This window comes from Rattus norvegicus, chromosome 1, assembly GCF_021556685.1.
Source record: "Rattus norvegicus strain SHRSP/BbbUtx chromosome 1, alternate assembly SHRSP_T2T, whole genome shotgun sequence".
NCBI classification, from domain to species: domain Eukaryota; kingdom Metazoa; phylum Chordata; class Mammalia; order Rodentia; family Muridae; genus Rattus; species Rattus norvegicus.
Window position 1 is genome coordinate 74,660,720 of NC_141534.1, and position 26,884 is coordinate 74,687,603.

At 36.2% G+C, this 26,884-nt stretch overlaps 1 protein-coding gene across 1 annotated transcript; it reads left to right on the plus strand.

Annotated features, from left to right (window-relative positions):
* Positions 1 to 26,884, plus strand: LOC134484883 (vomeronasal type-2 receptor 116-like). The gene is made up of 6 exons (XM_087599746.1): positions 1 to 215; positions 11,194 to 11,485; positions 11,918 to 12,718; positions 13,824 to 14,051; positions 15,085 to 15,202; positions 25,962 to 26,884. Exons 1-6 carry the CDS (start codon positions 1 to 3, stop codon positions 26,882 to 26,884), a joined length of 2,577 nt encoding a protein of 858 aa, XP_087455872.1.

The following is a 26,884-nucleotide window of genomic DNA, read 5'->3' on the forward strand; positions in this document are numbered from 1 at the left end:
ATGCAGTTCTCATGGATTTCTATTTCTTGGTTTCTGCAGATTCCAATTCTTTCAGGCTCCTACAGAAGCAGTGAGTGCCTAGTCAGGATGAATTACCGCTTAAATGGTAAAGGAAACGTGGTGATTGTTCGATTTTTCCCTCCTTTTGCTGCCTACCCTCTCAACAAAACAACTGATTGGAGGATGACTAAATTTACTAAAGAGTTTATGATCGAGTGAGTCCTTTATACATTTATTTATTCTGTTTCAATATTTGACATTCTTATGCCTGGAAAAGGACAGATTCAAACATCATTATTCTAACATTTTACCACTTTAAGACATTTTCTCTCTTCCATTTCTACATCCTTTTGCAATGCTTCTTTTTGGTGATTCACCTGGTACTTTCAAAGGCAAAGGAGTTTAAGCTTTTTACCCCATATCCCCTCATATTATCTGCCCTGCCTACAACTCCTCAAAATTTGAATGTTTTCAATGTTAGCTCTACAGGAAAATAAATACATACTAAAAGTTTAATAGACTATTTGAGGGGGTTCTGCAAATATAGCTGTACTCCTATGAGAACAGATAATGCGACTGAGGTTATTTTCAAGCAATTTCCTTGTGTGACACTGGAGTGACAAATGTTGTCTCTGTGTGCTGATAATGACTTGGAAGCAGGAATGTCAAACTTAGGAATTGAGACTTCCTCTCTGCTTTAGAAATAACTTTATCTAACTTTTAATATTTGTAGTCTCTGATAACATTGACTTATTTGCTCCATATATAGACAATGTGTATTTGTCCACTGTCAAGAATGAACTTTTATGCACATACTGATTTTCCTTGGGTCTCTGAAAAAATGTTTCTAGACATTCTCAAAGATATAAGATATAAGACAAAAGTCAGACAAAAAATGTTTGATTTTCTTAAATCCTGATAATGAGAAACAATCATGCATTTCAGTGTTTAAAGGAAGAAAGGTGTATTTTATCCCAGGCAGAATGTCAGTTGCTGTAGGTAACCACCCAATAAGTATCTGAAAACGAGAATTTCAGCTTGCTCTCAAGTCTCCATTCAACAATAGAATATGGAAATACATTCAGGAATTATGTTGGAGAGAATAGATGAAAATTCACTTAAAATAAACATAGAACTGAGGACAGATTATTATCACTGTGGGATTATTGTGTTTGCTAAAATGTGCATGAGCAGTTAAACCCTTAGTTCATCAGTGAATCATACAAATGTTCATGTGGGGAATGTCTTTTGGAAATTAAGGGTATTGCAATTGTTTAGTCAGAAATGAACATAAGAAACTCAGTGCAGGGAATTTACATATAATAATATAATAATCTGTGGTAGAGTCTACTAGCTCCAGGGTTCATTGATTAATTCAAATAAGATTACAAAGTGGTATGATCTACCAGACATTTGCACCATGCATACTAAGATGGAGACTATTCTGCTTTAGAGCTGATGGTATCCATGTTCTTCCTCTTCTCCATTGCTTTCCAGTCTGGACAGCTCAGGCACCACTGTCTATCACCCCGAGTCCTTCAGGATGTACTTCAGCAACCCCATGCTTGCAAAACCACACTTTTATTTACATATAGATCCATGAATTAATCTGCTCTACTCAGGTGGTAGACATGTTTTGTATATTTTGAACCTATAAAAGTTAATTCCTGTCTTCTTAATTTTGACAGCAAAAAAGTTAAATTCAATTAGAAAATTGACCTCTGTGGCTTGTTTAATACACCTAAGGAGAGAGTGCAGTAAAAGTGCAATATATTACCTTATGATGCTAGAAATAAAACCAAAATGAATTTATGATTATGAAAGCTATAAAATAACATGTCTGATTTAGGCAACATTTTTTAAATATACTTTTAATAGAGGGTGGGGCACATGCAGGCATATAAACTTCAAGGGTCACAATTGCGTTCATACATTTAATAAAATGTTTTAAATAGGTGTAAGAGACATTATATGTCATTTCCAAGAGAAATTGTTCTCTCTTTATTCATTTAAATTTCTTCATGTTCTAATTTTACCTGCAAAATTATACTGAATCATAATAACTACAGAAGATCAAAAGTAGTGCAACTAGATTATTTTTGATGATGTATTTTGGTGTGGTCTAATTTTATAAATGAATTTAACTTTCTTGGTGTCAAAATTAAGATGACAATAAATGAATATTTCATAGGTTCAAAATACATGTAATACGCCTACCATCTGATTAAAGCAGATTAATTCATGAGACTACACATACACACTATAGAACTTTCATGCATGGTAGCTGATTTCCTTACAAAGCAATAATAAAAGACATTTTCTTTTTCTTTTTTTCCTTTTTCTTTCTTTTTCTTTTTCTTTTTTTTTTTTTTTTTGGTTCTTTTTTTCGGAGCTGGGGACCAAACCCAGGGCCCTGCGCTTCCTAGGCAAGCGCTCTACCACTGAGCTAATTCCCCAACCCCAATAAAAGACATTTTCATTGTGTGTTAGAATGCTTTTCCCTCACACTAACTTAAAAAATAGTTGATTAAGCATGTACTTAGTATGTCCAAGTTTCATTATAGCAGTTATATATTCATTTGTATATTAATAATTAGAAAAGTTTTCTGTATTAGAAGAAAAAAGTGAAACTTTAAGTTATTTTCTACTTTTCTGTGGATAATTTTCAGTTTTCAGTAGTTTTCTAATTAAAGGACATAAATATCTATTTCTTGATTGCTTGAAACCCTTTTACAACTTGTCTACGTTAAATGGGTCTGATATTTCATACTGAAGGTACAAAATTACACAAACATTTAGTTGTAAAAGACATGTTTATTAGTTCTCAAACTCTAATGTTCAGATATGGCACATCTTTCCTGTTTTGTTCTAAAATCATTTCCAGCAGTTTCTTTAAGTTTTGCATTGATTGAGCTATACTTCATATTTATACACATTCATTTACCATCATGAACTCAGTAACTATTTTTGGGTAGAAGATGACAATTCATCCTATGTGAAACGAACAATGATTTTATAAACCATTGGTTGATAGAGGACAAAATGGTTCTGGTACAGAATGTTCACATGTTGAATATATTTTGAGAACAATATTTTATGTGGGTGGTTCACTAAATGCTGCCAGGTGCATAATGGACAAACAACATGAGACACTGAAACTTTATCTGGACGTTTATAAGGCAGGAAGTATATTACATATAGTGTTAGAATTGTCTGGCAATGTAATATAACTGCAGAATTTCTCTATTTAGCTTCTTCAGTCCTTTCTCTAACTACTCCATTTTTGTCCCTCTGTTCAGTCCAATGGTTAGCTGCAGGCATCCTCATCTATATTAGTAAGGCACTGGCCGAGCCTCTCAGGAGATATCCATGTCTGGCTCCTATCAGCAAGCACCTCTTGGCATCAGTCTGCCCCACTCTTTGTCCCTCCCATGAGTATTTTGTTCTCCCTTCAAAAAAACTGAAGCATCCACATTTTGGTCTTCCTTCTTTTTGAGCTTCATACAATCCGTGAATTTTTCTTAGGTATTCCAAAATTTAGGCTAATTTCCACTTACCAGCAAGTGCATACCATACCATGAATGTTCTTTTGTAACTGGGTTACCTCACTCAAGATGATATTTTCCACTTCCATCCATTTGCCTAAGAATTTCATGCAACCATTGTTTTTAATAACTGAGTAGTACTCACTTTGACTGCATTATCCTGATGGCTAAGGATGTGAAACATTTCTTTAAGTGTTTTACAATCATTTGAGTTCACTCTGATGAGAATTCTCTGTCTAGTTCTGTACCATGCCTTTATTTGAATTATTTGTCTTGTTGATATTTAGTTTTTTCTGTGTTATTATATATTTTGGATTTTAGCACTCTATCATATGAGGAGTTCAGTGTATCAAGAACCTCAACGTAAGACCAAACTAGTACAGATTATTACTGTTGCTCTTGTCTGCTCTATAGAACATAATGGTAAGACCCTATTGAAGAAGAAAATCCATACTTGAGTTGATGCATACAGAAAATTCAAACAGAACTAGATCCTAGAGCTTCATCCTTGATGGCTAGCTTTTTCAATGTGAGAAGATGCTCTGAACACTGTCAGAGGAAAAAAGTAAGCACCAACCCCATATAACTATCAGCCTTTTGAACTACAACAGTAAATATGGTAAGATTTGCCCCCTAGTACAAGAGTAAAAAGAACACTGTGCTGATTGGGCATAAATCTAGACAAATATGAAAAGATTGATTCTTCATTGAAGGTTTTACTCTGTAAGGTGGGCCTGTAGGCAAGACTCCACAGCATTTTCTCAATCACTGATTGATGTGTAAGGTCTTAGACTACTGTGTGTGGTGCCATCCTTGCACAAGTAGTTCTGTGCTATATTAGAAATCAGGTTAAGAAATTCACAAGCAGCGAGCTAGAAAATTTGCTTTATTGTTGTCTCTGTAAGGTAGATTCCTATTTCTAGGCTGCTACTTTGATTCCTGCTATGGTTTCCCATGTTTATGGACATGTAGGCAAAATAATTCTTTTCTTCCCCAAGTTTCACTTGGTCACTGTTTTACCAAAAAAAAAAAAAAAAAGAAAGAAAGAAAGAAAGAAAAGAAAAGAAAAAAAACAGGAAGCAAACTAAGACAGTTTTCATGAGATTAATAGCTCATACTATAATTGGAGTAAATTCTGCTTGACATGACAATACCCACCTCTTGCACCAGTGTTGTGTCAAGAATTGACAATTACTCAAAATACAGGCCTTATTACAGAAACAATTACTATTATCCTTCTACATTGATACAATGTAAAACTGAATCCCAACAATATATCATTATACATATTGATTCCCCCAACACCTGTCATAGAGGCTCCTACTGCTACTGCTACTACTACTACTACTACTACTACTACTACTACTACTACTACTACTATTAGCAACACAGTATTAAGAAAATGGTCCCAAAAGCTATCAAAAGAACCACAGACATATCCTGATCCTTCTGTTAGGAGTACCTTAAGAAGATCAAACTATATACACAACTGAAACATATATGCAAGGGGACTAGTCTATCCTATGAAGGCTTCTTGGTCATGAGTGCAGGTTTTCTGAGTCCCTATGAGCTCAGCTTAGTTGATTCTATGGATTTTCTTGTGGTATCCTTCACCTCTCTGGTTTCTACAATCGTGCCACCCCCTCTTTTACAGGATTCTCAAGCTCCACCTAATGTTTGGTTTTAGATCTCAGCATCTGTTTCTATAAGTTGCTAAATGAATCTTTTCTGATACCAGAAAAGATTGGGATGTCACAGGAGGGCTCAGGTCAGTGGAAGATGGAAAGAGAATGTATGGAAAGAGACAACTGGAATGGAGGGGGGCATCTTGGGGACAAACTAGAAACTTAGTGCACTGAAAACTTCCAGGAATCTATAAGCATGACCCTTGCTAAGACTGTTATAATGAAAGATATGGAGCCTAAACTGGGTATCTCCTGTAACCCGGCAAGAATTCCAGTGGAAGGACTGGGACACCAGCCCAGAACAACAACAACAACAACAACAACAACAACAACAACAACAACAACACTCAAAAAACAAAACAAACAAACAAACAAAAACAACAACACCAAAAAACCTTAGACAATTTTCGTACATTTAAGATGTGTTGCGGGAAAAGTGGAACAGAAACTGTGGAAGTGGCCAAGCAGTAATTGGTCGACCATGAGATCCATGTTATGAGAAGTAGTAAACCCATGACACTGCCTAAAGTTTCAGGACCAATAAGCTGGATATCCAGAGACCTAAGATGAAATATGGGTAAATATTGCTATACTCATAGAAGCTACTATTTTAGAATAGGCAGTGATAGACACAATGATGCACAACAAATGCAAGTTCATAGAGTAAGAGGCAAGAGAATGTTCATCAAAGAAAGGAGCATATCTCATTATTATACTCACAAAATTCCAAAAGACCGTAAAACATGTAAGAGCTAGAGGTGATGGGTGAATATCTGGAAACATCTAGACATAATAAAGCAGTAGCACTTAGGTATTTACCACAATTTTGAAAGCATGGGCTACACCTGTTTCAGCCCAGACCAGACTGAATCTCAGTATGCAGAAGGGAGTTGAGCAATCTCACACAAAGCTGCAGAGTGAAGGACAAATTTTAGTTACTGGGAGTGGATAAGACAATTTTCTGTAAGAATGCATAATTTCATAATTTGACATTTCAATGAGAGAACATGTGTTCAAGAATACTTGATTCACACAGATTTGTCTGAAAGAGTTTGTATACAAGGACAAAACGTTGGATGGGCAGACAGCGGGATTTGTCTTGAAAGAGTTAATGAAGGTTCGTGTCAGAACAAGAGAGTTTGTCAAAATCCAAAGTATCAGAAAACAGGTAAAAACTCTCGTACTGTGATTCTGATAGACAATAAAGTATAGGATATGCTGTCTCTTGGTTAATATGTCTAAGGTTTTGCCTATCATGTTCATTTTCTAAAGGAACTCACTCTTTGCTCTATTGACACTTTGTATGTTTTTTTTTTAGTTTGTTTGCTTATTTGTTTGTTTTCAACTGATTTTTTTCCAGTCCTGAATTTGAGTATTTTCTGTCTTCTATTCTTCTTTGGTGTGCTTTCTTCTTCTTCTTCTTCTTCTTCTTCTTCTTCTTCTTCTTCTTCTTCTTCTTCTTCTTCTTCTTCTTCTTCTTCTTCTTGCTAGAACTCTCAGGTGTACTTTTAAATTGCTTATATATGAATTTTCTATTTTATGTAGGCACTTTGTGCTATGAACTTTACTCTTAGTACTGCTTTCATTGTGTCCCATAAATTTTGGTATGTTGTACCTTGATTTCCTTTAATTCTAGAAATTCTATAATCTCTTTCTTTATTTCTTTTATGACCAGCGATCATGGAGTAGAAAGTTGTTCAATTTCATGAGTATGTAGGCTTTATGATGTTTCTGTTGTTGTTGAAGCCCAGCTTTAATCCATGGTTATCTGATAAGATATGAGTCATTATTTCAATTTTTTGTGTATGTTGATGCTTGCTTTGCGACTGACTATGTGGTCAATTTTTGAGAAGGATCCATTAGTTGCTGAGAAGAAGGTATATTTTTTGTTGATTTGGTGAAATATTATATATATATTTATATATATATATCTTTTAGGTTCATTTCATTCATAATATATGTTAATTTTGTATTTTAATATTTAGTTTTTGTATGAATGTCCTGACAATTGATGAGATTGAAGTCTTCCACTACTAAAGTATGTGATTCCATGTGCAATTTTTCTATAGCATTTTTTTTCTACAAATGTGTGTGCCCTGTGTTTGGGGCATAAAAGTTCAGAATTTAGGTATCATCTTGGTAGAAGTTTCCTTTGATGCATGTGAAATGGCCTTCCTTACTTCTTTGGTTAATTTTGGTTTCAAGCATATTTTATTAGATATTAGATTGTCTACTCCAGCTGTCTTCTTGGGTTTATTGGCTTAGACATTTTGGCCCTATATTCTGAGGTAATATCTATCTGTATTGTTGAAGTATGTTTCTTTTATACAGCAGGATGATGGATCCTATTTTGGCAAACATTCTGTTAACATGTGTCTTTTTACCTGAATATTGAGGCCAATGGTGTTGAGAGATATTATTGATCAATGACCTGAGTGGACTCAGCCATATTTCCAAGGATGGTCTCTCGTTGTTTGGGAGTAGACTATAATGTCTAAATAAGAGAAGAATAAGATGTAGGGATCCACTTTTCTCCTGAACTCCTAAACTGGAACTCAAAGTGTTCACCAGTGTTCACTGTGAGATACATGAGTACTGGGGTTCAAGATCAATTTCTCATGTTGAAATGGCAAGCACTTTCCTTAGTGAGCACCTTCTCAATCCTAGTGTTCATATGTTTAGATGAAAATCATGATAAATATTTAATATTTTATAATCTTAATTGTCTCATAGTAAGGAATTAATCTAATATCTAAAAATAGATACTATCTACGCGATACAATCTACTATCTTAAAAAAAGTTCTTCCAAATAAATATACACAAAAGATGCAAATGATGTTACTCATAGTTTAATAGGTCAAATTAACATATGAAGAAAATTAGAATCTTCTGATTCATCATGGAAGTGAAAAGAAAATGCAAAATGAGCAAAAAAAATCACTGTCTTGAATATGATTTTGGTGTAATTAGAAAGTGACAGGCAGAAAATTGAGGTTCATCCCTAGTTTCTCATCCTATGGTAAATTCAACTCAAAGCATCAAATACATGGATATAAAATGGGAAACATGTCCACACACCTATGTTTTAAGGTGCCCTGTTTTGTTTCTTCCAAATATCTCCACTTTCCCATAACTCTACTTCTCTTATATCAGAAAAATCGTAATATTTGGGTTTTTTTTTTTTTTTGGTTTTAGATTGTCACTGTTCATTGAGAAAAAGCATAGATTACTAAATACACAGGGTTCCTCTGGATCATCCAAGATTGTTTTGTTTTCTTATGGACTTAAGATGTTATTTATCTCCCTTTCCAATGTTCTTTCCAAAAATGAAGAAAATAATATTGCATTTTTATGAGTTACTAAAAATATGTCACACAAGAATGAACTTTGATACACAATTCAAGCTAACTTTTTACAAAGTACTATCCTAATTAAACTAACATGTATGGATATTGTATTATTTGCGTGAACTATAATGATAGTTCCCCATGTGTATAAATTTTGTTGTTAAAGCGTATATTACTTTTTCCCTATTGACTAGTATTTAATGAATGAGTAAATAGATAAAAAGGTTACATGTTTACAGTGAAAATGTGAAACCTGAATGTACATCTACAGATTGTTTGTTAAAAAGGAAAAAAAAAAGCAGGGGCATTGCACTGCACATGTGTAAACCTGTTGCTCTTTATAAAATGTGGGACAGAGGCAGGAGAATCCCAACTGTCCTGTGAGTTATAAAATGACATGGTATTAAACAAGGATGATGATGATTCTTTCTGTAAATGTTTTAAGCCTAGCATCCTTTTGCATAGATACACACACACACACACACACAGAGAGAGAGAGAGAGAGAGAGAGAGAGAGAGAGAGAGAGAGAGAGAGAGGGAGAGAGAGAGAGAGAGAGAGAGAGAGACAGAGACAGAGAAGAGAGAAGAGAGAGAATTATGTACATATATCCCACAAACACTCACATAAAATTAATCATAGAAATGGCATCTGATATCCAGTTGAATGACCTGGGTATTCATGAATTAACAATGTCTTAGTAGCTGGTGGCTTGATCAAGAAACATTTGTGGGTTTTTTTTTGTTCTTTTTGTTTGTGTGTGTGTGTGTGTGTGTGTGTGTGTGTGTGTGTGTGTCTGTGTGTGTGTGTGTGTGTGTGTGTGTGACTTGCAGATGAAGTTGAATTCCAGAAAATGAAAGACCTGTTTCTAATTGATGGACAGAATTAATCATGGGTACATAGAAAATGAATTGATCCATTTTGGAGATCAAGGTCTTGAGAGGTCCACATTCAGGGTTCTGCAACATCCTAAAGAATCAAAACTGTGTGCCATATTCGTCATATGAAAACTTAATATAGTAGAAGCTTCTCAAAAACTTATACATACTTTGAAAGAAATCTCAATGGATTCATCAAATAACACGTGAGACCAAGCCACAACTATTATTCTCACCAAAAAATGAAACTTACAGTTCTCGGAATGGGTTAGGTGAGTTGTTGGCCAGATGAGCCTCATGGAAATATACAAACAACTCAGACTACAGCCAAGGCTATTGGTTGTTCAATATAAAATTAAGGAAAGCACTACTGTTGAAAACGATAGCAATACAATGTACTGGACACGAAGAATTTGAGCTAGTGCCTTCCCAGAGCCTTTATTTCTATGGAGTAGCATTCTAGGTACTGGAAAGTACTTTGCACTCTATCAAAGGAGAAATGTACAATTCACCCCAGCTACAGACCCTTTGATCATTAACAGTTTCCTGGCTGCAACATACAAGTATGCAATAGTGCAATATTGGCACAAAGCTTATGGGACTAACCAAGAAATTTCTGACTAGATTTAAGGTTCACTCCTCCCTGAGATGGAATTCAACACTGCTCAGGTTTCTAAAAACCTAAAACTAAACAGTCCATGGACCTTGGGGAGAACCAAACAGTATTGTTTTGCTAAAGTATGTAGCAATAAAATGACTCCTTAGAACATTCTTTTAGGTAGATCAATGTCTCATTCAACTATCGTCATAACACTTTCAAGAAGCAGGATGAATTCATAAAACTTACTCAGGGCTCATGTAATGATGCAAAAGATGAGGTAAAAATTCTACTAGACAGAGAAGATGGAGAACACTCTGGAAAGAAGGGCTTCTAAATAACAAGACATATGAACTCACAGGGACTATGAAAGGATGCACAAGACCTGTATCATTTTAGGTCAGATGAGGTACCAGTGCTGAGAAGGGAAGTGGAGACAAGCCCCCTTCTTTAATTCAGAAGCTGTCTCCAAAATATGACTAGTTCCTTTCCAAACCCAGTGGGAAATACAAAAATTAGTTTCCACCAAAGAATTCTCATTGGGTATGCAAACTATTATTAAGACCAGGGCCCATGTTCAGGAGTAAGTAGAAAACAAAATTAATCAACAATAGAATTTTGAAGGGTAATTTTTTATTACAAGTTTTTTGCATATGTGTTATGTTTTTGTTGTTTTTAATGGTTTTTTGTATATGAAAAGAAGTATTTCTCTACATCTCTATGTATTTTTCATCCTTGTCCTTTTCTTTGATTATTTTTAATTTATTTATTTGCATATTTATTTTGTACGATTCTGGCTATTTGCTTATAGTTTACTTTATTATAATTTTAGATGCATTTTGTTTTCTCTCAACAGAAAGAAAGAATGGGTGTAGATTTTGGTGGAACGAGATGTAAGGAGGACCTGGGAAATGTTGGTGGAGGCAAACTGTAATTAGAATATATTGTATGAAAATAAACTATTTCTGAGTAAAAGAAGAAAGAATACTACTGTTTTAATACCACCAAATATTGGTAAAATATTTAAACATGGCGTTTAGGAAACAGATGCATTCAAAATGAAATAGCAATTACATTAAAATTGCACCTAAATTATGTGGTATGTGGTATGATGCTTAATATTCTTCTACTTTCTATCCAGGTTTAAGTTGAGGAACTACCAATGTATTTTGGCCATGAAGTTTGCCATTGAGGAGATCAACAGCAACCCCTTTCTTTTACCCAACACATCCCTGGGATTTGAGGTCCACAATATCCCACATGGTCAAAGGAATATTCTAGCCAATCTCTTTGGCTCACAGTCAGGGTCTGATCATGTCATTTCTAACTACAGAAATCCAAGAAAGAGCAATTCAGCTGCTGTACTTACAGGACCATCATGGGCAATATCTGAAAACATAGGGACACTGCTGGATCTTTACAAATTTCCACAGGTGAGAGGGTGATGAGATAGGACATTGAGTCAACTCTACTTGATGACATGCTAGGATGCTGTGAGGGAAATGAGGGAAAATTAATTATGTTCATGGATAGGGAAATGGTGTATATAGTTGATGGTACATCTATACTTTTATAGCTTATAATATGAATGGTAGAGTCAGCACAGCATACTATTGAACCAAGGAATATTTTCTGTACTTTTTTGGACAACTAATAGGAAGTCAAGTTTGATCTTCAAATATGGATTTTCATACAGTGTTCAAACTTTAACTGTAGAATTGAAATAAGCTGTGTGACAATTTTCTTTCTTCCTCTCTTCCTCTCTTCCTCTCTTCCTTCCTTCCTTCCTTTCTCTCTTTCTTTCTTCCTTTCTTCTTTCTTTCTTTCTTCCTTTCTTTCTTTCTTTCTTATTTTTTTTCCTACAGCTTACTTTTGGGCCTTTTGACAGTCTCTTGAGTGAACAAAGACAGTTTTCTTCTCTGTACCAGGTGGCCCCCAAGGATACATCTCTGACACGTGGCATTGTATCTTTGATGCTTCATTTCAAGTGGATCTGGGTGGGGCTATTAATCATAGATGATGACAAAGGTGCCCAGACACTGTCAGATTTGAGAAGTGAGATGGATAAAAATGGAGTCTGCATAGCATTTGTGGAAATGATCCTTGTCAGCAGGGGTTCATTTTTGACCAAATCCTGGAAAAATCAGGTGCAGATCCTGGAATCATCATCAAATGTGATTATCATTTATGGGGACTCTGATTCTCTATTAAGCTTGATAGTGAATATAAAACAGAAGTTACCTATGGGGAAAGTCTGGGTTCTGAACTCACACTGGGATAATTCCAGATTTGATGATTATTTCATGATAGATTCATTGCATGGGGCTCTTATTTTTTCACACCACAATGAAGAAATTGTTAATTTTACAGATTTTATCCAGGCAGCCAATCCTTCCAAATACCCAGAAGACATTTATCTTCATGTATTGTGGCACTCATTCTTCAATTGCTCATTTTTTAGGAAAGATTGTAAAATTTCACAAAACTGTTTGCCTAATGCCTCCTTGGGATTCTTGCCTGGGAACATATTTGAAATGGCCATGACTGAAGAGAGTCACAATGTATACAATGCTGTGTATGTTGTAGCCCACAGCCTTCATGAGATGATTATCAATCAATTTCAAACTCATGGAAAAGGAAAAGAAATGACATTCTTCCCCTGGCATGTGATGACACTTCAGTTGTATTGTGACATAAGCAACATTGCACTCTAAGGTTTTATAAATGCACTCTAAATTGGCAATATATACTTTAGACTATTTTGGAGAAAACCTGAAAGAGAGACTGTACAAAGAAAAATCCCTTTTAAGTCAATATATAGTTGCATTTCAAAGGGCCATGCAATATTTTCTTGGTAAAAATTTCAATATGAAAATTCCATTTACTCCAGAGATTTCAAATAACAGACAAGACAGAGGCTCGAGACCCCATATGTACAACAATGCCAAGCAACCAGAGCTTCCAGGGACTAAGCCACTACCCAAAGACTATACATGGACTGACCCTGGACTCTGACCTCATAGGTAGCAATGAATATCCTAGTAAGAGCACCAGTGGAAGGGGAAGCCCTGGGTCCTGCTAAGACTGAACCCCCAGTGAACTAGACTGGTGGGGGGAGGGCGGCAATGGGGGGAGGGTTGGGAGGGGAACACCCATAAGGAAGGGGAGGGGGGAGGGGGATGTTTGCCCGGATACCGGGAAAGGGAATAACACTCGAAATGTATATAAGAAATACTCAAGTTAATAAAAAAAATTATCACAATGTACCTGAACACTTCTAAAATGCTTATGTTTTTTAAATGATCACTTATAAGATCATTCATTTTATAGTATGAAACTCTAAGTGTTTGCAAAATTTAGTTGGGTATGATTATATTTTCAAAGAAGCTGAGAATTTTCTCCATGCACAGTCATGATTTAGAGGTACTTGGTTGTAAAGTTTTTAATGAAACTGACTGTAACCTTTAGAAGTCTAATGATGTTTTCATTATCCTTGGATATCATATTTTAGATGATATTGATCTTATATTAAAGGTGCTTTTCATATCAGATATTAAGAATCAAAAGGAGGTGTTTCAGTGGTTGGGGATTTAGCTCAGTGGTAGAGCACTTGCCTAGCGAGTGCAAGGCCCTGGGTTCAGTCCCCGGCTCCCCCCCCCAAAAACAAAGAAAAGAAAAAAGAAAAAAGAAAAAAAAGGAGGTGTTTCCTATTTCTGCTTCTGGTTAAATTCTCAGTAAGTTATGTAACATAAGCATATGCATCTCTTTTAGCTTCACCCTTTTCTAAAGAACAAACAATTTATCAATCCTGCTGGAGACAATGTGGTTCTGGATGAGAAAAGGAAATCACATGTACAGTATGACATTTTCAACTTCTGTAATTTTCCAAAAGGTCTTGGGCTAACTGTGAATGTAGGAACATTTTCTGCAAGTGTTCTAGAGGGCCAGACTTTGTTTGTAACTCAAAACATGATACAATGGGCCACAGGATTGACAGAGGTGGGTTGCAAGCTACTTCAGTATGTTGGCTCGTATGTAAAAATCAAAAATATATCTCTGAGTGTCAAGACTTCATTGCTCAAACAGGACCCATTCATAGAAAGATAATATAGACACTAAAAAGAGAGTTATCTTAACACCTAATTTGGACTAATGAACTACTTAATGGCACCAGCTCCTTTACTTAATTCTATACATACGGAATCTTTTCAGCATGATTTTCATCATCATCAGAGATCATCTGACAGAATATTTATTTGATTCCAGCTTGGAAATTTTCAGTTCATGGTCAGTTGGGCTTTTGCTTCTAGGCTCCTTTCAGGACAGAAAAGCAAGATTAGAATGTGTAGCTGTGTTAGTGGTTTGTTCTTCTGTTTCAAAAATGCTACCTAATGAAACAATATCGGAGGTTTTCTCTTGCTTCACATTTTGAGAGTATATTCTATCAATGGAGGAAGCTATATTCTTAGGGGTGGAGGCAATGACTCACATTACATCAACAATCAGGGTGCACAGACTGTTCAGTGCTGCTGCTACCATCCTTTTGGCCTTTCATTTACTCAGGAACCATGACCATTAAATCAGGGTCACCCACTACTAGAGATGATCTTTTGAACTCCAGTAATCTAATCTAAAATCAACTTTTCCCATAATTCTCTTAGATTGCTTTCTATAATGTTTCTAAAACCTATGAATTGATAAGAATAACTTTTTACCATAGGAAAAATGATTTGTGTTTGTATTAAAGAATAAAGAGGCAGTAGGCTTGTGATCATACCAAGATATGATGCCAATAACCTAAAATTTTACTTTCATGACTCAACTCAAGAGCTTTCAACAATTTACTAACAAATTCATGTTATTAGAGTCAAGCATTTTCCATATGAGCTTGTGAATGATTCATTAATATTAACTACAATTCAACTATCTGCATTTAGAGAAATTGACATAAACAAGTTAATGGTTTCAAAACCACTCTATTGGAGATTCCATTAAAAACCTGACAATTTGCTATTACACATTGTATTCCCAGATTCCACAGTCTGTATGCAGTGAGAGCTGTCATCCTGGATTCAGGAAAACCCACCACAAGGCTGCCTGTTGCTTTGACTGCATTCCTTGTTCAGAGAATGAGGTTTCCAATGAGACAGGTAAGTCTCAGTCATGAAGAAGACATTCAAACCTGTCGACATCTGCAATATCTAAGCAAAAGGAAAACATCTGTAAGTGAGCTGCAATCAGTTCAGTTAAAAATGAATTTTATTAAAAATGTCACCCTTCCAAATGTCACAGGTTACAGTACATTTTCTAACATAAATAATTCACGCTTGACATTGAAATTCATACCTGCTTTGTGTTCTTCAAACATTGTAGTTATGACTGACTTCAGAAAACCACTCTATCTACAACAAAGTAATATGCTACATTTCACCATGCATTTTGACTTAGCTTTTTTCTATTGATATGACAAAGCAACATGAGTTTATAGGACTTAAACTATTTCTGTTGTTGTTGAAGTCTAACTCTAATCATGGTGGTCTGATTGGATACAGGAGTGTATTTCAGTTTTCTTCAATCTGTTGAGACTTACATTGAGATCAAGTATGTGGTCAATTTTTGAGAATGTTCTATGAGGTGCTGAGAAAAGGTGTGTTTTTTTTTTTTTTTTTTTGAGTAAAATGTTCTGTAGATATCCATCTGGTCATTTGGATCCATAATGTCTTTTAATTTATTATTTCTCTGTTAATTTTTATTAATTGGTGAAGTAGGATATTTAATTCTCTCATTATTAATGTGTGTGTGAGGTTCAATATGTGATTTAGGTTTCAATAATGTTTATTTTACAGATGTGGGCGCTCATCACAAATATCATCTTGGTATATTTTTTTCTCTGATGAACATAAAATGTCTTTCTCCATCTCTTTGATTAAATTTAGTTTTAAGTCTATTTTGTTAGATGTTTGAATAGCTATACCTGCTTGCTTCTTGGGTCCATTTGCTTATAAAAACTTTTGCAAACATTTACTCTGAGGTAAAGTCTATATTTGATGTTCAGATGTATTTCTTGTGAACAATAGAAGGATGGATATTGTTTTAATATTCATTCTATTAACCTGTGCCATTTTATTAGGAAATTGAGTCATAAATCTTAATACATGTTGATGATTAATGATTGTTAATTCCTAATATTTTAGAGGTGGTAATAGTGGTGTGAGTGTGTGTGTGTGTGTGTGTGTGTGTGTGTGTTTTCCCTTCCTTCAGTTTTGCTGATGTGAAATTATTTATTGCTTGTGTTTTCACAAGTTAATCTTCTTGTATTGAAGTTTTTTTCTAGAACTTTCTATGGGGATGTATTAATAGATAGATATAGTTTAAATATGACTTTTTCATGAAATACCTTGTTTCTCCATCTATGGGGAATAAAAATTTTGCTGACTAGCATCTGTCATCTCCAAGAATCAGCAGAACATTTCTGTAGCCCCTTCTGGCTTTTAGAGTATTATTGAAATTATTTATTTCTTTTGTATTCTTGAGTAGAGTTACCTCATTAGGTTGGAGTTTTAATTCTACTACTTTTGTGTATGGCTTGGATGGTGAAATGATATTGTTGAAATTTGATTTTGACATGGAATATCTTGGTCTCTTCATATATAGTGATTGAAAGAGTTGTTAGCTGTGGTAGTATGGGCTAGCGTCTGTGGTATCTTATGGTCTGCAAGACATCTTTACAAGCTCTTCTAGCTTTTAGGATTTCCTTTGGGAAGTCAGGGGTAATGTTAATAGATTTGCCATTATACATTATTGAGTCTTTATCTCTTGAAGCTTTTAATAATCTTTCTTCTGTACATTTAGTGTTTTGATGATTATGTGGCTTGGGAACTTCCTTTTCTCATCAAATCACTGGATGTTCTGCAAACTTCTTTTATATTTATAACCTTCTTAAGGTTAGAAAGTCATTCCTCTACAATATATTTTCTTTATTTTTATTGGATATTTTTATTTAAATTTCAAATGGTATCCTTTTCCCAGTCTCCCGTCCATAAACCCCTATCCCATCCCCAACCCCCTTCTTCTAAGAGGTTGTTTCCTCCATCTGCCCACCATTTCCCATCCCCCAACCACTTCCCTGCCCCCTCCCCCGCACTGACATTCCCTTACTCTGGGGAGTCCAGCATTGGCAGGATCAAAGGCTTCTCCTCCCTCTGGTGCCTAACCAGGTCATCCTCTGCTACATATGCAGGTAGAGCCTAGGGTCTATGTGTACTCTTTGGGTGGTGGTTTAGTCCCTGGGAGCTCTGGTTGGTTGGTATTTTTGTTTTCATGAGATTGCAAACATCTGCAGCTTCTTCAATCCTTTCTCTAACTCATCCAATCGGGAACCCTTTTCTTGGTTCAATGGTTGGCTGTGAGTATCTGCCTCTGTATTTGTCATGCTCTGGCAAAGCCTCTCAGGAGACAGCTATTTCAGGCTCCTCTCAGCATGCACTTCTTGGCATCAGTTATATTGTCTGTGTTTGGTGGCTATATGTATATGGTCTGGATCCCCAGTTAGGACAGTGTCTGGATGACCTTAGTACTTAAAGAAATGTTTAACAACCTTAGTCATCAGCGAAATGCAAATAAAAATAACACTGAGATTCCACCTCACACCAGTCAGAATGACTAAGATAAAAAAAAACTCAGGTGAGAACAGATGTTGATTAGGATGTGGATAAAGAGGAATACTCCTCCATTGTTGGTGGGATAATAAGCAGGTTCAACCACTCTGGAAATCAGTCTGGAGTTTCCTCAGAAAATCAGATATAGTACTACCCAAGGACCCAGCTATACTACTCCTATGCATATACTCAAAAGATGATGCAAAATAAAACAAGCTATTTCAAAGCACTATGTTCAACACACCTTTATTTATAATAGCCCGAAGCTGGCAAGAACCCAGGTGTCCCTCAAGAGAGAAAAGGATACATAAAATGTAGTACATTTACAGAACGGAATACTACTCAGGTATGAAAAACAATGACTTCATGAAATTCATAGGAAAATGGATGGAAGTAGAAAATATCATCCCAAGTGAGGTAACCCAATCATAAGACAAACACACATGGTTTGCACTCACTGATAAGTGGATATTAGCCCCAAATCTCAGGTTATGCAATGATACAATCCTCTGTAGTTTTGTTAAATGTGTTTGCTGGGTTTTTCAGCTGGAAATCTTTTTTTTGTATATCTATTACTTTTAGGTTTGGTCTTTTGCAATGTCCAAGATTTACTAGATGTTTTGTGTTAGGAGTTTTTAGATGAATATCCTTTTTGAGCAATACATTTATTTTTTTCTATCAAATCTTCAACCCATGAGATTCTTTTATACCATCTTGTGCATTCTGTTGGTGATATTTGCACCTGTAACTCCTGTTCACTTACCTAATTTTCATTTCCAGAAATCCCTCTTTGTGGTTTCTCTATTGCTTTATTTCCACTTTCTGTCCTTGAACAATTTCCTTTGCCAATTTGTACGTATATGTGTTTGTTTGCTTCTTGGCATTCTTTCTTTTTTACCTTTAATCTTTTTTTTTCAGTCTACTCCTTATACCACTTACCATTCTGTTCTCCTACAGATCTTTATCCCATTCCTCCTCCCCTGTCTTCAACAAGATATACCAACACACACGAACACACACACACACACACACACACACACACACACACACACACACACACACACACATTGGGGTCTCAGGTATCTCAAGGGTTAGATGCTTCTTCTCTCACTGAGACCAGAGCCAGAAATCCTCTGTTCTATAGGGGTCTGGCATTTCAGACCAGTTGGTGTAGGCTTCCTGGTTGGTTGCTTAGTATCTAAGCAATCTTGGGGGTCCAGGTTAATTGAGACTGCTGGTCTTCAAGTAGGGTCACCCTCCTCTTCAACTTCTTCCAGTCTTTCCCTCATTCAAACACAAAGGTTGTTGACTTCAGATATTGGGTGGATATAAGTATCTGCATCTGTCTCAGTACACTACTTGTTTGACCTCTCATAAGGCAGGCCTTCTAGGCTCCTGTTTGTCAGTATACCATAATATCTATAATAGTGTCAGGCCTTGGAGCATCATCTTAAGATGAGTCCCACTATGTGCTGGACCTCCTCTCCCTCAGTCTCTTCTTAATTTTTGTCCCTGAAGTTCTATTAGACAGGAACATTTCTGTGTATGTGACTGCGGGATGGAAATCCAATTGCTCTGGTTGATGCCCTGTCTTTCTACTGGAGATGAAGTCTACAAGTTCGCTGTACCCACTACGGAATATTTCATCTAAGGTCACTCCCTTTGAGTCCTGAGAGTCTCTCACCTACTAGGTCTCTGGTATATTCTAGAGGGTCTCACCACCTCCTATCTCCCACCTCCCAAGATTGAATATTTTCATTCATGCTGCTGGCCTTCAGAATTTCAATCTTATGCCCAAAGTAACTGATTACATTCCCCAATTTCCCTTCCATTCTGTTCTCCAACCTTGTTATGCCTTCCTTTTACTCTCTACTTTTCTGTTCCTCCAAAGTCGAATTGAAGCAGCTTCACTTGGGCCCTTCAGCCTGTTAACCTTCTTCTTCTTCTTCTTCTTCTTTTTTTTCTTTTCTTTTCTTTTTTTTTTCCGGAGCTGGGGACTGAACCCAGGGCCTTGCGCTTCCTTGGCAAGCGCTCTACCACTGAGCTAAATCCCCAACCTCTAGCTTGTTAACCTTCTTGAGTTCTTTGGATTGTATTATTCTGTACTTTTTTGGGATAATATCCACTTATCAGTGAGTACATATGATACTTGTCCTTTGTGCTTGAGTTACCTCACTCAGGATGATATTTTCTAGTTTCATCTATTTGCCAGAAAAACTCATGATATTCTCATTCTTAATAGCTGAATCGTATTGCATGTGTAAATGAACCCCATTTTCTGTAGACATTCCTCCTTTGTGGGACATCTGGGTTGTTTCAGCTTCTGGCTATGATAAATAAGGCTTCTGTAAATATAGTGGAGCATGTGCATTTGTGAGATGGTGGAACATCATTTGGGCATATGCCCAAAAGTTGTACATCTGGGACTTCAGGTAAATAAATTTCCTATTTTCTAAGGAATCTCCAGATTGATCTCCAGGTTGTACTAGTTTGCAGTCAAACCAACAAAGGAGGACTGTTGCTCTTTCTACATATTCTCTCCAACATGTCACCTGAATTTTTTCTCTTAGCCATTCTGATTAGTGTTAAGTACAATCACAGGGTCATTTTGATTTGCATTTTCCTGATTACTAAAGATTTTCCTCATTTCTTCAAGTCAGCCTTTTGAGATTTCTCTTTTGTGGATTCTCTGTTTAATTCAATAACCCCCTTTTGATTGAGTTTTTGGTTTTTAGGAGGGCAGCTACTTGTTCTTTCTGTGTTTTAAATATTAGCATGGCATTGGATGTGGAGTTAGTATAAAAATTTTCCCAATTTGTAGCTTGATTTATTCTATTGACTATATCCTTTGCCTTACAGAAGCCTTTCAGTTTCTTGAGGTCTCACTGATAAATTCTTGACTTTAGAGCCTGAGCCATCTGAGTTCTCCGTAAGAAACACCTCTTGCCCCTGTCGGTAAATTGAAGACTTGCTCTTTCCCAATTTCTCTTCCACTAGATTCTGTATATCTGATTTTATGTTGAGGTCCTTGATTCACATAGACATGAGTTGTGTGCAAGGTGACAAACATGAATGTATTTTCATTTTTCTGCACACTAACTGCCAGTAAGTTCAGCATCATTTATTAAAGATGCTTTCTTTTCCCATTGTATATTTTTTGGTATCTTTGTCAAAGATCAAGTGTCCATAAGTGTGTGGTTTTAAATCTGGGTCATCAATTCCATTCCATTGATCAATGTGTCTGTTGCTGTACCAATACCATTCAGTATTTTTTTTTTAGATCACCATTTCTCTGTATATAGCTTGAATTCAGGGATGGTGATTCCCTCAGAAATTCTTTTATTGTAAAGAATTGTTTCTTCTATCCGGGGTCTTTGGTTTTCCATATGAAATTGAGAATTTGTCTTTCAATGTCAGTGAAGAATTGTGTTGTAATTTTGATGGGTATTTCACCATGGAATTTGTAGATTGCTTATTTGTAGGAGGGTCATTTTTATTATGTTAATCCTACTAATCCATGAACATGAAAGATCTCTCCAATTTCTGAGGTCCTCTGCAATTAATTTCTTGAGAGACTAGAAGTAAATGTCATATATACTTTTCACCTGTTTTGTTAGAATTACCCCGCGATATTTTATACTATTTGTGACTATTCTGAAGGATATGTTTTTCCTATTTTCTTTCTCAGCCAGTTTATTATATACAAAGGAAGGCTACTAATTTGTTTGAGGTAATTTTATATCTAGCCGCTTTGGTGAAGTTGTTTTTCAGCTGTAGAAGTACCCAGGTAAAATTTCTCGAGTTGCTTATGTATGTGATCATTTCATCTGCAAATACCTTGACTTCTTCATGGCAAATTTGTATCCCCTTGATCTCCTTTGGTTGTTTTAATTGCTCTAGCTATTACTATATTGAATAGATACGGGGAGAGTGGGCATCCTTGTCTTATTCCTCGTTTTAATATGATTAATTCAAGTATCTCTCTATTTAACTTAATATTGGCTGTTGGTTTGCTGTCTCTCTGCCCTCTGGTTAGTTTGCCTAAGAATTTATCTATCTTGTTGATTTCTCAAAGATTCAGCTCCTACTTTTGTTGATTCATTGCAAGGTTCTTTTTGGTTTCTACTTGGTTGCTTTCAGCTCTGAGTTTGAGTATTTCCTGCTGTCTACTCCTCTTGGGTGAATTTGCTTCTTTGTGTTCTAGAGTTTTTAGCTGTGCTGTCAAACTGCTAATATATGCTCTTTACAGTTTCTTTTTGGAGGCACTCAGAGCTATGAGCTTTCCTCTTAGCACTGCTTTCATTATATCCCATAAGTTTGGGTATGTTGTGCCTTCATTTTCTTTGAATTCTATAACTGTTTTATTTCTTTCTTTATTTCTTCCTTGACCAAGTTGTCCTTGAGTAGAACATTGTTCAGCTTCCATGTGTATGTGGGCTTTCTGTTGTTTTTATTGTTATTGAAGACCAGCCTTACTTCATGGTGATCTGATAGAATGCATGGGACTATTGCAGTATCCTTGTATCTATTAAGGACTATTTTGTGACTAATTATATGGTCAATTTTTGTGAAGTTACCATGAGGTGCTGAGAAGAAGGTATATTCTTTTGTTTTAGGATGAAATGTTATACAGATGTCTGTTAAATCCATTTGGTTCATATCTTCTGTTAGTTTCACTGTGTCTCTGTTTAGTTTCTGTTTCAATGACCTGTCCATTCGTGAGAGTGTGGTGTTGAAGTCTCCTGTATTATTGTGCAGTTCAATGTGTGTTTTGATCTTTAGTAAAGTTCCTTTTATAAATGTATGTATCCTTTAAGGTTGATTTTTGCTTTGATAAATATGAAGTGTCCTTCCCCATCTTAGTTGTTAACTTTTGGTTGAAAGTCTATTTTACTGGATAATAGGAAGATACCCACTTATTTTTTGTTTTTGTTTTTGGTTTGTGTGTGCTTGTTTGTGTGTGTGTGTGTGTGTGTGTTTCTGTGTGTTTCTGTGTGTTTCTGTGTGTGTGTGTGTGTGTGTGTGAATTATTTGCTTTGGTGACTTTTTTCCAGCCTTTGTCTCTGAGGTAATGACTATCTTTGTCATTGGAATGTGTTTCTTGTTTGCAGCGAAATGATGGACCCTGCTTGCAAGTCCAGTCTCACCTTATGTATCTTTACTGGGGAAATTGAGTATGTTAACATTGAGAGATATTAAAGACAGATGATTGCTAGTTCCTGTTATGCTTGTTGTTGCAGATAGCATTGTGTGTGTGATTCTATCCTTTAGGTTCTGTTGTGAGATGATCAATATCTTGTTTTTTCTTTTGTATAGATAACTTCCTTGTGTTGGAATTTTCTCTCTAGAACCCTCTGTAGGGCTGAAGTGATAGATAAATATGTTTAAACATTTTGTCCTAGAATATTTTGGTGTCTCAACCTATGATGATTGAGAATTTTGCCAGGTATAGTATCTTGGGCTGGCATTTGTTTTCTTTTAGGGTCTGTATGGCCTCTGTCCAGGCTCTTCTGGATTTTAGGGTGTCTGTTGAGATGTCCTGTGTAATTCTGGTGTGCCTTTCATTATATGTTGCTTGGCTTTTCTCCCTCACAGCATCTAATATTCTTTTGCTGTTCTGTGCATTCAGTGTTTTGATTATTGTGTGACTAGAGGATTTTCTTATCTAGTCCAATCTACTTGTTTTTCTGTAGGCTTCTTGTACATTTATGGCCATCACTTTCTTTCAGTTGGGGAAACTTTCCTCTATGATTTTGGTGAAGATGTTTTCAGGTCCTTTGAGCTGGAAATCTTTACTCTCTTCCTGTTATTCCTAGATTTTTTTTTCCCATTTTGACCTGGATTTACTGGATATTTTAGGTTAAGAGCTTTTTATGTTTTTAATTTTCCTTGACTGCTGGGTCAGTATCTTCTAAGGTATCTCATATGCCTGAGATAATCTTTTTGTATCTCTTATATTCTGTCATTAATGCTTGCATCTGTAGATCTTAACATCTTTCCTTGGTTTTCCATTTCCAGGGCTGCTTCCATTTCTGCCTTCTTTATTGTTTCCACTTATATCTTTAGGCCTTGGGCTGCTTTGTTCAATGTTTTAAGCCAATCGATTGTGTTTTCCTATATTTTTTAAGAGGTTTATTTGTTTCCTCTTTAAGAACTTCTACTAGTTTACTGTGTTTTCCTGTTTTTCTTTTAGTGTAAATTATTTATATCCTCCTTAAAGGACTCTACCATCCTCAGGAGATAGGATTTTAAGGTACCATTATTGTTTTCAGGTGTGTTGTGTTATCCAGGGCTTGCTGTCATGATTGAAGAGGGTTCCGATGGTGGCAAAGTATATTGTCTTTTGTTGCATATGATCTTGTGCTTGCCTCTTGCCATCTGATTATTTCTGGTGTTAAGTGGCCTGCGTGTTACTGTCTGAAGACTGCCTTCTGTGTCCCTGGGTTACTGCAGGTATCCTCTGAAGTCTTCAGACTGTGGGTTCTATAGCCAGGCATGTACTCAGGTTATCTCTTGCCTTGGCTGCAGCAGACCTTCAGACTATGCTGTCTTCTGAGGAGTAAACGAGCTGATCATCTGCCTGGCAGAGGTTGCAGGCTGGAATGGGAGTGTATTTCTCAGTTTTCATTTCAGGATTTTTTTTTATTTCCTCCATATATATCTGTCTTTACTCTATTTCTTTTGGGGATTTTTTTTATCTCATTTCTGCTTTAAGGACAGAATCATCTTCATAAACTTTTTTCTTGTGCTTCAGCTGTGTTGAAATATTCCAGTATTACTGTCTTGAAGTAGCTGGACTCTGGTAGTGGCATGTTGCCCAAACTATTGTTGATTGTTTTTAAGTGTCTGTGTTTGGGACCATTATAAGTCTCAATGCTCTTTTCTGCACTTGATTTTTGCTCCTTGGTTTCTGTTTCTTCTTTGCTCTGCTGGTCTTTGTGGCCTGAATATTCTTGGGACCTGCCTGACCTCTGATTCAGAAGGAATTCTCTGAACGGTTTAAGAGCAGCACTTCTCATAGCCAGCTTGGTGCAGCAAGCTCTGTTTTTCTGAGTAGTGTAGCCTCCACCTGTTCTCCTGACTTCTTTTGGAGGTATTGGACTTTTTCCTTATACTTTGGTTTACAACTTTATATTTTTTCTAGTGTGTTTGTACATGAGCATAAGAGTGAGGTTTTTAACCTAGTGAACATGATTGTTGGGGGGAGAGTGGTAATGGGGGGGAGGATGGGAGGGTACACCCATAGAGAAGGGAAGGGGAGGGGTTGGGGGGATGTTGGCCTGGAAACGGGGTAGGGAAATAACAATCAAAATGTAAATAAGAAATACTCAAGCTAATAAAGATAAAAAAATTAAAAAAAAAAGAGTGAGGTTTTTCATTGTTGCTTTGTTTAGTTTGATGGGCCTTTCTTTATTTCTCTGTTAAAGAAAATCAAGATCATAATGTTCTATATATGGAATATAACTGGTAATGTGATGATGTATAAAGAATCAGATATATTAAAATTAATGGGTTTATAGAATTGCAGATATATTAACATAATGAATATAAGGCAAAAATCTATAAGTGAGCATTACAATCTAAGATAAATTGACAATCTATCAGGGACACAGTGTTCCAACATTGTTCAATAAGCATAGGAATATATGAGAAGTTCTGTATCTAGTGTTACATACCTAGTATTGTACAGAGTTATGAGAACTGTGTCACAGGTGAAACCTTTTAAGGCTCCAAGAATTTCAGACTACTAATTCACTAAAATTCTTTCAGAGAATGTGGAAACTTAGGGAACAGTATGGATTTGATTTGATTTGTTTGACTTGATTTTTATGAATGTAGGTACATTTGGGACATGTATAGGAGAACTTCATTATAAGATTTAGATTCCAAATGATGCACTCTTACTGGATTCAAGTCCAATATCCTCTTATGAATGTAGCTGTAGTAATAAAGAGGCATGTCAGAGCAAAGTTAGGTAGTGTTCTGATTTTTTTGAAAACAGATAGAACTGTGTCACTAAATGCAAGAGGACCATGTGTGTAAAGGCAAAGGAAGAAGCATTTGGGCTGTTTGATTCATGTCAGAATGAAGTAAAAGAAAATTGAGTTGAGACATATTATCTGGAAAGTGTTTTTATATTTGCATCATAAACAAAGCAAAATTGTTATGATTGCAGTGCAGTGTGCTGGAAATGCTTTAGAATAAAAGGGAAAACCAGAGTATGCACTCACTATAACCTCCATTTCTATAGATATGGATCAGTGTGTGAAGTGTCCAGAAACTCACTATGCAAACACAGAGAAGATCCACTGCCTAGAGAAGTCTGTTACATTTTTGGCATATGATGAACCCTTGGGGAAGGCATTCAGCTTCATGTCCCTGAGCTTTTCCTCACTCACAGCTGTTGTTCTTGTGGTGTTTCTGAAGAACAGAGACACCCCAATTGTCAAGGCCAATAACCTAGCTCTCAGTTACACCCTGCTGATCATTCTGTTCCTCTGTTTTCTCTGTCCCTTGCTCTTCATTGGCCGTCCTAGCACAGCATCCTTTATCCTGCAGCAAAACATTTTTGGACTTCTCTTCACTGGGGTTCTTTCTACTGTGTTGGCCAAAACTATCACTGTAGTGATAGCCTTCAAGATCACTGCTTCAGGAAAAATGAGGAGATGGCTACTGATATCAAGAGCCCCTAATTACATTATTCCCATCTGCACCCTGATCCAAGTTGCTCTTTCTGGAATTTGGCTGACAACCTCTCCTCCATTTATTGATAAAGATGCTCACTCAGAGCATGGACACATCATCCTCATTTGCAACAAAGGCTCATCTATTGCATTCCACTGCATCCTGGGATACCTGGGAACACTAGCGCTAGGGAGCTACTTTATGGCTTTTTTGTCTAGAAATCTGCCTGATACGTTCAATGAAGCCAAGTTTCTGGCTTTCAGCATGCTGGTGTTTTGCAGTGTCTGGGTCACATTTCTCCCTGTCTACCACAGCACAAAAGGAAAGATCATGGTGGCTATGGAAGTTTTCTCTATATTGGCTTCCAGTATATCACTCTTAGGTATCATCTTTGCTCCCAAGTGCTACATCATATTATTAAGGCCAGAAAAGAACTCACTTCATTATGGAAGGGACAAAACCTATAGTAGGAGACAAAAACCTTCGTAA